Consider the following 16,206-nt stretch of genomic DNA (forward strand, 5'->3'; position numbering starts at 1 on the left):
ACATGTACACTAGGGGCAGGGCAATAAATCAATACAGCAATATATTGTGATACTTCCTCTAGTGAAATATTGTCAATATGCTGGTGTCCAGTATTGATGTATTCCATTTTTTTATCCTTATCATGGTATGTGAGAGACTCTTTTTTTAATATACAGAAAAATACTGTATTATATTTAAAATAATTAATGTTTATCTTTTGGCAATCATATGGGATTATTATAGTGGGATTATATATTACTGTACTGTAATATATTGAGTATTGCAAAAAATGTACATATGCTCCATCTCTCAGATATCCAGTACATGATCATATTTTTCAGACACTCACATACTCACATGAGCATATATTCCTCATACACATACACAGACGCTGTTGTACAGACAGGAAGACGAAGGACCATCTTACTGGTCTCTAATATAGAATAATGCTGTCATAAAGCTGTTGATTGGAGAAAAGTCTGCCATCAATAGCCTCCCCTTTAGCAGACGCGCCGTTCTCCTCTCAGCTCTCTTAAGTATTACTGCCCCTCTGCTTTTTCATCAGTTCTCAGTGTGCAATCAATAGCAGCTCGGAGTGACAGAGTACAGGACAAATGAACAGTGGCCATGGAAAGATACGGGCTATGTGTGCATTGACAGTATGTGTGTGTGTGTGTGTGTGTGTGTGTGTGTGTGTGTGTGTATGTCTAGTGCGTTTGATGGGTTGTTATGCCATTATGGGTGACACTTCACGCGTTTGTACAGAAAATGAGACCCATGTAGGCTGTGGGTCAGTGGGCTGTGCCTTTAAATACATGACGCGTCTTCTGCTGCAAATGAAGGATATACAGAGGGAAAGAGGGCTTGTGAGGGTGTCGGAGGAGATTTAAGGAGGAGAAATGTTGAGTCATTGTCACATGATAAAGGTCCAGGAAAGGCAAAGTCTGTAGAAGTAATACAGGGTGTATTCTATGGACTTTTAAAATTGCCTGTAGGTCTGTAATGTAGGTCTTTAGCAATACTTATGTATCTTAAATATACACTAATGAATGTTGGCCATTGGCTTTTCATGAAATAATGTCTGTTTAATGAATGTGATTCATAATATGATTATAGACTAGCTTGCATGTGATCATTATGGCAGTTTTGGTTCAAATCTGACCCCTGTCAGAATATTTATGTTCTCAGTCCAATTATGTGAATGGGTTGTTGCGTAGATGACCTGAGTGCCTGACATGTCAATATCTTCCCAGCCTTCCCAGTGCATCTCAGCCCCTGTGTTAGGGGGAAGCCTAAAGCTAATTGGACTAATGGCAAACTAGGCTAGGAAAACATAAAGGACCGCACCAAGGCCCATATTACCGAAACTGACATAAGCTGACAGTCATACCACAAAGCAAAATTAACATTCCCCACCATTCAAGCTCATAATCACAGCGCGGTTATTTCTTCCATGTATCGTATTCTGCTTTGTACCAGCGTGGACATTTCCACTTACAACATGTTTCTTATTTCTCATTAAGTGTATTTGGTGAGGCGTCTCCTTTCCTCTCTAACACCCCCAGACCCAGGCCAGCGATCAATACTGCAGCCTGTCAGCAAGACAGATGTGGGCTTCAGAAAGTCCATTCTAATGAAGGAAGAGAGAGAGAGAGAGAGAGAGAGAGAGCAGTGTCTGCATATGTGATTGATATATTTTATATTTTAATTTGTGAGAATTTAATAGCCATTCAGTGCGTGCTGTTGTGTGTTTACAGGAATGCCATCTGCGTCCGTGTCTGTGTGTGTTAAGTGTTGTCTCTTTCATACGCGCTCCTGGCCAGTTCCTGTCATGCGCATCAATACTCACTAACTTCTGCATGGTAATTAGTGATTAGGAGTGGGTTGAAAGGTCACAGAGGAACAGCAGTGACTTGTGGGTAGAGTTCCGTCGCCACGTCTTTCAGCTCATTTGAGCTGACCACAGCACTCGGACTGAAGTATATCTCTATTGACGGTGTACGTCCACCGTGAGCATCCTGTCTCACTGACAACTGATAAACCACGACTAGAGAGGTTTGTGGAATAAAGAGGTTACGTGTGTGTGCTGGCGAAAACTATACAAATGTGTGCATGAATGTGTGTGTGCGTGCATGTGTATGTGTGTGTGCGCACAAGTCTCTGTGGTTCATTTTTGGCATTGTTACATGTTCTCTGGGGTTCGGCTGAGTTCAGGACACCTCGTGTGGTTTGAACATCCGTGTGCAATATGATTAGTATCTGTCTATATTTGTATTCTCGCGCGCGTGTTTGTCGGCGTGAAAGAGAGAGCGAGAGAGACAGTGGGTGTAGGTTTGTGCATAAAAAAAGAGAAAAGGTTAATGTGTGTGTGTGTGTGTGTGTGTGTGTACTTGGGCTGCAGCCAGTGACTGTAGCAGGTCTGGGATGACTCATGTAATAGATGTTCGCGTTGGCTCCAGTCTATCGCTTTCTCTCCTCCCCTGCACCCCTCACACGCTCACCTCCTTTCTTCTCTACTCCAAACATCTCGAACGGATTCACAATCCTGCCTTGACCTTCCCCGGTTTTCCACTTGTGTTCCCCTGACTGCATCGGATAGAACAGCGCCGCCAAAGGGTCACGTTAGCGTAGAGCGCCACGGCCTTGACAAAAAAAAAAATGATGTAAAGCGTTCCTCTCCTTTCTTCTGCCTGCCTGTGTTTTTGTGTTTTTGTAGCCCAGCGGAGCTTGTGTTTCTCTGGTAAGACGCGGTGTGATTTGTGTGGCCGGGGTGGGGGGGTGGTGGCATAAACGGAAACCAATCACGCCTCCCTCTAGGCTGCTAGGCCTATTTGGGGGGGGGGGGGGGGGGGGGGGGGGGGGGGGGCATGGGAGATACAATCAGAGCCCCCGCCAGCAACTATTTACCCCAAATGTCAGTCAAAGTCCTGTCACGCGTACGAACAGCAGGAAGCGGCTTCTGAACCCCCCCACCCCACTAGATTAATGCCCCCCCTTCCCCCCATCCCTCCTTCTGTTAGTTAAATCGCATCTCATGCTAAAACAGGTTTATTAGGGCTGCAGGATTACGCCGATTTAGCGGCGATTGTGGTGCCTGATCTTGAGGCTGCAATCAGGTCCAGCATTTCAGATATTCTGCAGTCACCGGCAGACTCGGCTGGTGCTACTGCCATTATACTCCTAACCTATCCCTGTTCGCCCTTAAAGAAGGGCTGCTGTGGCTGAACGGATGCAAAAAACCTGAGTGGGAGACTACAGATTGTACAGATGCTGTTACTAAGCAGCAGCATCCAGGCGGGTGGGTAGCAGATGCGTGCCACTTCACACTGAAACCAGGACAAGGAGCCAAAACGGCATCCAGGCACAGTGTTGGCATTCTGCAATGTCAGCAGTGCTAAAGTATGCCTCCTCCAGTAACAGTGTTAGGCCAGGAGCAACGGTAGAGTAACATTAAAATACAGCAATGAATGATATTTGTTGTGTTATAGTAGTTCTGGCTAGATGTCAGAAAGACTGCATTTTTCAACAATAAAAATGCTCTGATGTTAATGTACCTTCTGTCATATTATGAGCATTATTATACTGCTCACATGATTCATAAATAATAACCAAATGACTGACTTAAGGCCGATCCCTACTGATCTTGTGATAGGAGTGTCTGAAAAACTGAATGTCCATGTTTTATATATTCATCTGATATGATTTGTATACCTTTTTGAAGTTTGATTCATCTTGTTTTTGCCTCCTCTCACCTTTGCCCTTTGCTTCGACTTTTTTCTTTTTCTTCTGCTCTCCTTCACATCTCTTCCCCCATAGCCCTATCAGCCTGTCCCACCCAGCCTCCTCCCCCTCTGCTCTTGTCTTTATCTCTTTTTGTCTTTTATTGCCCTCTCACGTTCATAATGGGATGAAATACCCATCTGTCACTAATGTCTCAGGAGACTCCACCAAATGACATGACAAATAGCCAGTCAACCACTTCCTGTCGGTTTTGATGTTGTCACGGAGCCCTTTCTTTTTTTACTTGTCTCAATTTAAAATTTTTAAATATATATATATATATATATATTGTGTGTGTGTTTCTTTGAGGATGTTGACTAAGCGTTGCTATGTTAAACATAAACTTGTGACAGCTTGATATAGGCTTCATGGAAGATGAAGTCTGTGTGGCCCTCAAGGACAGGTTTCTAGCAGTGATAAAAGATGTGTGTGTGTTTTGTCATCTCTACTGAAGCATAGGTAAAGTCATTTTACACGCTTCAGTTTCCTGGTGAAAGCCATTGTGGTTTGCATTCGGCTTTATGTGTGTGTTTGTGTGCATGTGTGTTGAGGGTGGCAGAACTGTCCTTGCCGACACTGCCTCAGCTGATAAAGCACCACAGTGCCCCGACTTCCATAGCACAAAACCGTTATCGACACATTTTTCAGTCTCTAAAACCACATGGGCACAGAACTGGCGCAGTTGTCAGGGTTGGCTAAAGCGGCGGGTCGGCTACACCATGTCCAGCAGGTGGGCTTTGATGACGCCTGTCTGGCGCAGTGAGACATCCAGACAAAATGCTCTTTAGAGCTGGCCGGGCCCAGCCTCCATAGGCCTGTAATTAGGCGCGGCACACACAAGATCTGTGGGTGACGGGATTAGTGTGGACGTTTTTCATTGCCTAAAGCCCACACTGCTGCTGACAGCGTCTCCAGGCCAGTGGAGGCTTGGCTTGAGAGCTGAGGACTGAGGACTGTCTCTCGGTTTGTCAGACTTTGTCTCTGAGCCACCTCTTTTACACCGATGTCCACTGCCATAGGAACACTACCAGTAGTATTAAAAAAAAAAAAAAGAACAGTGACCTCGTGCATGAGTCCCATGTGAACAAGCAAAGTCTTCAGAGGGAAAATTTGCATCCAACATAAACAACTATTAGCATCGAGGTTTGGAACCTCAATGGCCTAAAAATATAATTTGACTGATATCAATAGAAATATCTAAAATCGCCCCAAAAATAAGACAGCACACATTCCAGTACTACATATTTATATGGTGATTAGAGATATCCTGTCTTCAGTTAGGGATGTTAGAGATTTCATTACATGTAGATAGATGGATATATTGATATGTTATATATTCCATATATTTATTATATTACTGTTCCATTGGTGCATTAAAGCGAGATTTATGAGCTCTATGACAATAGCTTCATGAGCCCACAAGAGTGATTTAAAATCTACTGAATTATTTTGCTGACCACAGAACTCTTTTGCACATTCACAGTCAAACTGCTCCATCGTGCTTCCATGGTAGGGTTAAGGTTTGTTTATTCATCTATCTATTTAGGTCTATCTAGTCATTAAAATTTCTTTGTTGATAATAGCTGACAATTGCATTGATCCAAAACCTAATATCTTTACTTTAATATTGTCTTGTGGAAAAAAACTTGATAAAAAATGAAAATTGTGATTCTAAAAATAGTTATTTCTGTTTAACACAGAGTATTCCAGAATAATTTGAAAATCCTCCTGGGTTCATCGAGGAGAGACGATTGCACTTTTTGCTCTTCCACCACAATAACTCCTAGAGCCTAGAGCTGTTTGTTTGTCTATGTCTGTACTCTGGAAAGCGCCTTTTAACACCACCTAAATCCTATGAGTAATAGTAAGCAGCTGACACCCGGTCTGTTGGCACTTAAATAAATCTCCCATGAGGGGAAAGTGGTCCAGCGCTCTGCCCCTCTCTCACTACCTGCCCATTTAGAGGCCTTTTCACTAGTTTCGTCTGGAGGAGCACAAGCGGGAAATTGGACCATCAGTACCATCCCATAAAGTAGGTTCTGAGGCCAGCAACTCTTCCTTTGTACTCTCATCTAAACCCTGTGACTGACAGCTGTAGTTGTGTATGTTCGTTGTACCAGTCATTTCAGAAGGGTCCGTAAAAAGTAATGAATCCATGTATAAATCGAAATCTTTTTCGGAATGTTTCAATTAAAGAAGATACATAGGTCTACATACAGCAACAGGCAATGTGGAAGATAGCTGATGCAGTGTGCAGTTCAACTGGTGTTTCGACGATGATGATAATGATGATGTCCTAACATTACATTTTCACCAGGTTACTGTGACCATATGTCACATCCTTCATGCCCCTAGCCTACAATTTCTCCATCTCTACCAGTGAATTACAGCAGGGATATTTTCTGTTTGTTCTCTCAGTGAATTCCCCATATGACTCAGCCCCTCAGTCCACTCTACTATAGAATTCTATAGAATTCCATACTTCCTTCTCTCAGCATCTGGCCTAATTTTCTATTGAAAATACTTACATATTACAAACAATACAAAGTGAAATTAATCATTAAAGTAAAGTAATAAAAAGATCTGTGGAAATGTGCTTATCGCTAATAAAACAGCCCAATTCATGGAGACAAATAAATGTGTCTAGCTCTGTGACCTTGACAAATGGTTGAATGGATGGATGAGTGACTTACGGCAAATCTGCTGAACCCATTTAACCCATAATTCAACTCAGCTTTATGTTTTTACACTTTGTACAAAGACACAATGGAACAACTCAGGAAACTTGAACCCCAAAAAGAGAAATCTAATGACAGTTTTCCTTACATGAATGATCTTTAAAATGAAATACCTTCACATCAGGCGGTCTCACAGCAGAAACACACACCAGCTGATTTTAAGTGTCCTCTGTTTCATCAAGTGTGGTCCCTTTTCGTGAATCAGACCCACAAAGTGGAAGTTGAGTTATGATCAGGAACCTTAAACAGAGGCAGAATGATGCAGAAGACCATGAGATCTACCATCATGACTTATTTTATCTTGTTCCGAACAAAATACCAGTGGTGGTATGTAAACTGACATTCAGCAAATTACACATAATATATTAATTGGCAATTAGTGGTACATATTGAATATACTGGGATCAGGGTGGGATTAAGATTTAAAAAGTTTTGCACTAAATGTTCAATGTGAAAAAATCAGGCATTATATATTTTTGTGAGGTCCAGTCTTTCCCCTAAATCTGTAAAGCTGTACAGGATGACAGCAGACATCACAAACTGGATCTCTGTAATTGGCATGTCAGGACATTCTGCTACCAAGGCAGATAGTTCTGAACTAATATGTGTGCCATAAGCAACTACATGTACCATTCACTACATGTGCATTTTAATGAATAAGGCATAATGAATAAGAATTTTACAATTCTTACCTGTAACTGTAATGTCAAATAAGGCATGAACAAATACAATTAACTGGAATCATTAAGAAATAAAAAAGATATTGGGCTAATAACGCACACTGATTAAAGTAGGAGCCTCAGAAAGACAGATTCATAGAGGTTAGACAGGAAGCCATGGAAGACTTTATACAATTTGGAGAGAGTTTTTGATTAATAAACACAGACAGTCTATAAGGCAGGAAGAAGACATTTTTTCAGGTCTCACAAGCAATTCAGACTATTTTTTTCAATTCCAGCACTCCGGATTTCTTTTATTTCTGTTGTAATTTTGTTACAGCAACTAGAAATCAGACGATGGTGCTGTATGTATCTAACTCAGTTAGAGAACTTCAGTACCAGCTGTCTTCTCAGCTCAGTGCTTAGTTTAATATATTTTTAATCTTTAGTCAATTTCTGGAATTTAAGGTGCGTTGTGGAATTGGCCGTGTGTGGAGGTGGTTTTATGCGTGAGTGTAGGATGTGTGATATGCTCAGATGTTCTGATCATCCAAGCTTCAGAACCATGCCAAGGAAAGAAAAAACAGAATAATCACACACTAACCAGCCAGGTCTGATCGCCACCCTTGTTGTCTGGTTTTAATGGGGCCTCTTCCAGTATTCTTTCTTATCTCACCCTGTTCCATTGCTGATGTGTTTAATCCGATGGAAGCAGTGCTTCTGTTGAAGGCACTCGGCTTTAAATGACTGTGGGTCAGGTCTGGTGACGTGGGACTATGAGATACAGGCTCTTACTAACAAAAACGAAGTGGCAGATTTGATCACTAGTTAAACATAGGAACATAGCCGCCTCAGTCAGTTAATATTGATGATTAACAGTAAGATTACGGTGCATTATTGAGCTGCATGCATCATTTGATATTCATTAAATATGCTCAATGGCATTGGTGGCCTAGTTTACCCTTTAGAAATATCAGAGAGAATTGTTTTCATACGTTCTGATTAATGCGATTCTATGTTCTCTATGGCAGTGGTGGCCCTAACCCTAGTGACTTTTTTTACATAATAGACCAAAACTGAAGACACAGGACAATGAAATAACACACTTGAGGTTAAGTAATAAACAAACCAAAAAACAAACAAAAAAAACACGCACACGGGACATTTGAGTCTATCCAAAGCAGGGAGCTTTTGCTGTGACGCCAGCATTTCACATTCTTAAGTTAGACAACAGGGATGGTTTTTCAACAGTCCTGAAGGCTTATATTGAACACACTCTTAGGATAGTGAAGTGATTGTCACATGTGATACACAGCAGCACAGCACACGATGCACACAGTGAAATTTGTCCTCTGCATTTAACCCATCACCCTGAGTGAGCAGTGGGCAGCCATGACAAGCGCCCGGGGAGCAGTGTGTGGGGACGGTGCTTTGCTCAGTGGCACCTCAGTGGCACCTTGGCGGATCGGGAATCGAACCTGCAACCTTCTGATTACAGGACCGTTTCCTTAACCGCTAGGCCACCACTGCCCCAAAATTCACTCATGAAGCGGCTTTTCATGATGAAGTTAAAAAGAGGCAAAAAATTGATTCAGCAAACAAACTCCTGCTACAAAAATACTAAATGTTTCTTCCACTGGACCCTTCAAAATGACTCCATCTTAGTGTCCATAGCTGCCACCAAGTAGGTGCATCCAAACCTTTGACTGGTAGTGTAGGTTTTGCATGTTTAATGAATGTTGCTTCAATGTTGTATTCACAAAAGCATTATGGATTTCATTTTAATGATAGAAAAATATAATTTTATAGCATTTTTACATGGGAACATGATTTTTCCCCTCCACTGTGTGACCTTTTAAAAAGTCACACCTTTTTATGATTTTGCGGTAAATGTAAAAAGCCATTTGACAGTCCATTTAACTTTTAGACAAGGCACTGTTTAAAGAGCTGATTAGCGCTGGCAGTAGCGTCTGATTTATCTTTATGTCTTGACATGTGTCGTGAATGGAGGCCATTGCCCTTCATAAAATGTTTTATGGAGACAGCAGTAGAGATAATATAGATCTGGTCTTATTGTACCCTGATAGGCTTCTGCTGATGCTGTCTTTCCTCATGGCATCTGATCTTGCTCTCATGTGTTAGAGCTCTTCACCATACCATTGCTAGGTCTGGTCACACTGCACCTTGTTGGATGAAAGAAAATGGTTCACATTACTAAACAAAAATAGGAATATAAAAAGACTATGAGTCAAATGTCCACACTTCTACAACCTGTTGCTACCATTACAGGTGCCGCAGCTCTTATTATGTGACCAATGCAACAAATTCACAATTAACAGTATAACAAACATACATTTTTAATTTGTTATTCTGTATAGCCACTAAGTTCAGGCAAATGTTGTTGTCTCCCTTCGGCTTCTCCTGTTACGGGTTTACCCATGCTGATCTATAACAGGGACAGTTTCTGATGTCCATTGATAATGTGTGCTTAAGACGTATTACCTGTGGTGGATTTAGGGTCAGGAGTGGCACAACAAGCAATCAATCAACCAACCAATAAATAAAAAAATACATTTGAAAATGAATTAAATGTGTACATTTTGGATGTGTTACTTCTGACGAGAATTGAAGTGTGAAGAAAACAATTGTGTCAAGACATTTTATTTATTTTAAAACAAATGAATAATGTGGTTGAAGTTAATCCATGGATTTGTAGTATTATTGAACCCATACTTCACAGTTTTTTATGGATCCCTTAACAACAGAAAGCTTGTTGAGTGTAAGCATCAATTAGGAATCGTCTCCTTGTTTTGGAGTCATGGCCGCACCCAGACTGTTGAGAATAGACCATGCTGGCAGTAGGGGGCGCCGTCTCAGTGTGGCTCTCACAGCACACCTGCTGCTTGCATGCTCCGTGCCTACCAAGATAATCCATCTTATTACAAAGAAAAGAAAGCACCCATTTCCATAGCAACAGCACCTCGAAACACAGATCTGGTCGACGAGGGTGTACCCAGGGAGGTTTTGGTGTAGCGTCTACGTTCAGAACATGGTTTCTGATGTGGCGATGAGCTCCAGCACACCGCAGAGTGGCCCAGATGCAATAAAGCACTTTGGGGGTCCCCGAAGTGCCTCTACAAGTGACTGCTGTGCAGCCGGCCCAAAAACAGCCCGCCGGAACGACACCAGAAGCTAATTATGCTGATTGTGCCAAGCGTGCCACATTACCTTATAAACCACATGCTGGTGTGACGGAGTGTGGCCAGACATTGAAGATCGCGCAGCATGCCGGGCGCTGGCTAAGAGTCTCAGAAGGGGATGTCTCCACAATACGGAGCAATCATCTTTAGCCGAATTAAGCTAACTGAAACAAATACCCATCAAACAAGCCATGCATTTGTAAGTGATGTCATGGTATGCAGCGCTACACTAGAGCTGGCTTCTGACCCCCCATCGTCCCCTCTTATTAATGGATCATGGCCCGGTTCACTTTTCATGACGTACGCTCTGAAAGGGGGAATGAAATCTGTTTGCTGATAAGGGCCAGTGGTTTATCAACAGTTTATAATGGCCGGCGGCTGGATTCATCAAATCATCCGGAGTGCGGCCCGCCTCTGTAAACACCATCAGGGCAGAGTTCTCCGGCGGCAGGAGAATGCAGGCTGAGGGTCTGATCTCACAATCAGACTGGTAATAAATAAATCCCCCACGCAGACACGATGGTTCCCGTGCGCCTGTGCGGCAGCTCTTTTCGGCTAATTCGGGAAGGGTCGGGTTCTCGGGGCACCAGAGAACTGTTTTAGAATTACTGCTATTTAGCTGTTTATTCTGCATGCCCTATATGTATTAAGGCTAATGTCCTCAGCCGGTTTAAACTAGGGCTGAAACGATTATTCGAATAAATCGATTACAAAAAATGTTCGAGGAAAATTCTTTGCCTCGAGGCTTTGTTTAATTCACCAAAGTTGTATACGTGTTTCCGCCTACTGTGGAGGTGACGTGTTTCCAACCCCGTTTACTTTGATTTTGTTTTTAAAAACAAATTGTTGTAGGAGTTATCTGATTAATCGGTTACTTGATGAAAAAAAAAAACCAACAGAATAATCGATAACCAAAATATTCGATAGTTGCAACCCTAGTTTAAACTTGCTAAATAGGCTTGCATAATGACTGTGCTCAAAGAGAGCCAGCCTTTTTTAGAGAAATAACACATCAGTCGAAGCATCTCATGGTACCGCACCACCTCTGGAGTTACTGGTGCATTATTGTCTTGGCCTACTGTGATGTCACTTTCAAGACCTTTGTGTAATTGGCCTGTCATGGATGCCTCAGCATTGCACACGATATGGCAATAATTGTGATGCATAGTAATCACCTTCTGTAGTCGGTCTAATGTCAAACCTTTTCCACTTTTGGAAGCTCTTACTTCACTTCGTAATAGGTTCCAGACATCTTGAAACACTGTAGAGGAATAGAAGGAGTGTGTTTGGAAGACAGTGGAAAGGGGATATGCCAGAGATAATCTATCCAAGGTCTCCAAAAACAAAGAGGGATAGAAGTTCTTCTTGCCTTTAATCAAACGTCCCGACAAAAAATCCAGTTTCTCCCTCAGTGCCAGACCCCAGCGTGTATTCATCAGCAATGATAGATTTTGCACTTTAGCCATACCTCCATTTAACACCATCACAGAGCGCATGGAACAGACTGTAATAACTGCAGCATGACTGATAACAGCAGCCAGCTGTGAAACTCTATTCCAGCCCCTGAATCGCCTCTGCGTAAAGCCCGTAAGTGCCTGATTCAGGAAGTCTGTCTGAAGGTTGGCAGATTTCCGGCTAAGATAGTCTGGAATGCCAGGCTCATCCCTGGACAGGCTCCAGGGCCCTCTCTGGCACTGTCATGAGCAAACAGAGGTTTTTATTAGCTGGCCCTCTCTCCCCAATTAATGTAGCATCTATCCACACAGACGTGACTTGCCTGAGGGCGGGGCAGTGTGCTGCCTGTGTAAACACCAAATGGGCATGAAGTCAGACTGTCAAAGACCCTTGGCCCAGTCTGGGGCTCTCATCCAATGTACCTTCTTTGACTTTCTGTCAGAATGTCTAATATAAACCGTCATGGTATGGTCAAATTCTCATGTCTGTTCTCATGGCTCTCATGTCTGTTTATGGTACAAAACAGACATCATTACACAATAACTGTACACTGCAATATTTTACTATGTAAAAATAGTCTATAGAGGAACCATTAAAAATAGTATTTATTGGTAATTATATTATACTACATATATTTATGCTTAGGGAGGTTAGGAGTGTAAAAAAATTTAAAAGCCGGAGAAAAGCACATGATGGGACCTTATTTCATGCTCTTTTCATCTTTTGGTTATCATGGATTTCTGTAAATCCAGAAGACATTGGTGAGCATACTTAAGCGCTACTAAAATATAAATCAGTACAGGCCAAAAGTTTGGACAGACCTTCTCATTCAATGTGTTTTCTTTATTTCATGGTAGATTCTCACTGAAGGCAAAAAAACTATGAATGAACACATGTGGAGTTATGCTCTTAACAAAAAGTGGAGACCTGGCCTCCACAGTCACCGGACCTGAACCCAATCGAGAGGGTTTGGGGTGAGCTGGACCGCAGAGTGAAGGCAAAGGGGCCAACAAGTGCTAAACACCTCTGGGAACTCCTTCAAGACTGTTGGAAAACCATTTCAGGTGACGACCTCTTGAAGCTCATCAAGAGAATGCCAAGAGTGTGCAAAGCAGTAATCAGAGCAAAGAAACTAGAATATAAAACATGTTTTCAGTTATTTCACCTTTTTTGTTAAGTACATAACTACACATGTGTTCATTCATAGTTTTGATGCCTTCAGTAAGAATCTACCAATGTAAATGGTCATGAAAATAAAGAAAACACATTGAATGAGAAGGTGTGTCCAAACTTTTGGCCTGTGCTGTATATCACACAATATTCATTAACTGTTAATTATAGCAGTTTTAGCAATAACCTCATCTTATTTACAGTTTTTTTCTTTTTATAACAGAATACTATTGCTTTCTGATGGTGTTCAGGCATTCAAACTGTGCTTTGTGCTCCACATTCCCGTGCTGAGTCTTTTCAGCTTTTTTTTTGTCAGGGCAGAATGCACGAAGAGGAAACTGAATCGTTTTTGCTTACTTGGTTATTTTAGAGCCGGAGGCAGGGGGCTTCGTTACCCTTGAATCTGTATATTGGCTGATAAATTCCAGAAATTTAAAATCTTATCGTCTCGCAGCCGTTGTCCGTGGGGATCTTCAGTGGCCGGATGAGTGAGCGAGTGAGTAAGCAGACCCCCCCACACACACAACACACATGTACACATGCACTCACACACTTCTGTGACACCGGCACCCATTCCTGCAGAAAGCGTCTCCCCACTTCCTGTGATTAGCGCCGGCTTTGTTCCCTCCCCGCCGGGGCGTGTGGTGGGGAAACTGTGGGCTTTGAAAACACGTTCTGCGCTGTGCTAATCTGCACCGGGGCTTACCCCCCTCCGTTCCACCGAAAGGAAGAAAAACTTGCTCTGTTTGTTATTTTGGGTGCCTTGGCGGCTTTGGCCCCTAAGAGATTTCATGAGTTTTTTTTTTATTTATTTGCTTATTGTCATTTCTTCGTGGCAGTTTTGTTTATTTCTTTGACTTTTTGAAGTGAGATGAAAATAGAGGAAGGGCGTTTTTGTGATAAGAATTTTTTTTGGGACATTTTATTTATTTTTGTTGTTCTTTGAAAATGGCACTTTTGAGCAATCCCTAACTCCTTCTGCTGTTTTGTTTCTCTGCTTTCCTTCTACAGGCCGCCTCGCTTGCCCTTTGCAGTCTGGGTCATGTCTATACATCCATAGGCGATTACCCCAACGCTCTGGCTAGCCACAAGCAATGCGTCCTGCTGGCCAAGCAGTCCAAGGACCAGCTTTCTGAAGCCCGGGAGCTGGGGAACATGGGAGCAGTCTACATCGCCATGGGTGACTTCGACAACGCAGTGCAGTGCCACGAGCAGCACCTGGGCATTGCCAAGACCCTGGAGAACAAGAGTGAAGAGGCGCGGGCGTACAGCAACCTGGGAAGCGCCTACCATTTCCACCGCAACTTCGACAAGGCCATGTCCTACCACACTCACGTCCTGGAGCTGTCGCAGGAGCTGCAGGAGAAGGCGGTGGAGATGAGGGCGTACGCCGGATTGGGCCACGCGGCCAGGTGCATGCAGGACCTGGACAGGGCCAAGCAGTACCACCAGCAGCAGCTCGGAATCGCAGAGGAGCTCCAGGACCGAGCAGCTGAGGGACGGGCCTCCTCCAATTTGGGTAAGGGTTTAGATGAGCTTTAGCACTTCACAAAGCAGGGTACAATCTTGTCATTCATAATTGAATGGAAAATACCTTGTTCAATTTTGGATCTCATCTTCTGTTTTTTTACGTTTGTCAATACCATATATTGATGGTCCATTTGGAATGGATTGATGGATACACAGATGGAAATTTAGGCATTCCATAATTTATTTAGACATACATTTCACAAAGAACAGTGAATCCATGTACACTGAACACTGAAGTGATTTGGCCATCTGAGAGAGGCTGTAATTTTCCTCATGTAACCCATAGTACTAAATCCTGATAATAAACCTGCATCAAACACACTGCTATGAAAGAGACCAGGGAGCATTAGTAGAGAACCAACCCATCTATTTGGGCACATTGGTGAGGTTTTTGACACCATATGTGCCATTTGAGATTTCTCAGAAACCAAAATATAAAACAATTTTTTCATTTATTTTTCATTTTTCATCAGATGAAGATTCAACAGGACAAACGTCTGTCCTACACCAGAATATCCTGCACCTCCTCACTTGTAAAAAACCCTATTTTTTTGCCGCGTCATCATAGTTCGGTCTTCTTTCAGAATCTACAGAAACAGCAACGTCTGTCGCATGTTCTGGACTGTTGTGCATTTTGCCCGTGATTCTGGACAAATACACACAGACAGGGGCGGTCCTAGCCTGTATTATGCCCTGGCAAGTGTCCTCTCCACTTTAGTGCACAGATTCGGTGCAGATTGTATTTTCAATTTTACAGTGAAAAATGTTTTGGGCCAGAAAGGTATTAGTTGAGTGTAATACCTCTAAATCTCACAATCACATTGATTGATTTTAATGGTTTTTATTTATTTACTACCAGACATGGTCCTCTAAAGTTCTTTGGTTATGTTCAATTATGTGCGTGGCTTTGGAATTGCGTTTTGTTTAGGTAGCTTTGGTTTTTGTGTTCTCTTGGTTTCCATAGCCTGTCTATGGTCCTGCAGTGGCGAGTAATGGCGATATGTATGAAGGCTTTGGCCATTCTGTTTTGCTGTTCAGAGAGCAGCAGATTAGATGGCCGGATCTGGAATTTGTCCTAAGGCGACAATCACTGATCTCGTTTCTCATGTTTCGTCTGCCCAGAGAATGTCCCAACCCTCCGCTAAAACATTGTCTACACTGACCATCATAGCTACCAAACACGTGAAGCATTGCAGTTGCTTTGTGATTGGATGTAAAAAATGAGCACAAATTAATTTTTTTGTTTTGTCACGCGAGACTCTGAAGAAACAATGGTTAATTTACATTTTTGTGGTTCTGTTGACGTAATTTCCATGAATGCCCCCTCAACTTCTATAGGCTGTTCTGCTCCTCATCCCGCCTCTCTCCTCCTCATTAGCATTTAAAGCCTCACACACCGAAATGGCGCATGCTTCAACCAAATCAGCATAACTCAGAGCTGAGTTTTAATTTTATTCTCTTTGCATTTTATCAGACTGAAGAAGTGGACATCAAAAACTTAAAAATAAAATGCTTAAGATTGAAAATAAGATATTTAAGTGCCCAGTCAGTTATCTAGGGATTGTGGTGCTTGTAGAGGACTGAGCTGAAATGTAAACATATACAGTGTGATGTTAATAAAAATAATAAAATATTATTTTCATGTGTTCACTATAAACCCAAATAAATGACATGGTTACAGAATAGGTGATCAG

The 16,206-nt window shown here is 42.3% G+C and overlaps 1 protein-coding gene across 3 annotated transcripts in view; it reads left to right on the top strand.

The window, feature by feature from the left end:
* Nucleotides 1-16,206, top strand: part of LOC114789864 (tetratricopeptide repeat protein 28-like) — a 122,206-nt gene that overhangs the window by 62,903 nt on the left and 43,097 nt on the right. For 2 of the 3 annotated variants that reach the window (XM_028979292.1, XM_028979298.1), the window contains exon 5: nucleotides 13,994-14,501. In XM_028979292.1, the coding sequence (XP_028835125.1) occupies nucleotides 13,994-14,501 (508 nt within the window). Of the gene's footprint in view, nucleotides 1-13,372; nucleotides 13,479-13,993; nucleotides 14,502-16,206 lie in introns of those variants that run through there. The other variant, XM_028979306.1, reaches the window with a different exon arrangement.

This window comes from Denticeps clupeoides, chromosome 1, assembly GCF_900700375.1.
Source record: "Denticeps clupeoides chromosome 1, fDenClu1.1, whole genome shotgun sequence".
Lineage (NCBI taxonomy): Eukaryota > Metazoa > Chordata > Actinopteri > Clupeiformes > Denticipitidae > Denticeps > Denticeps clupeoides.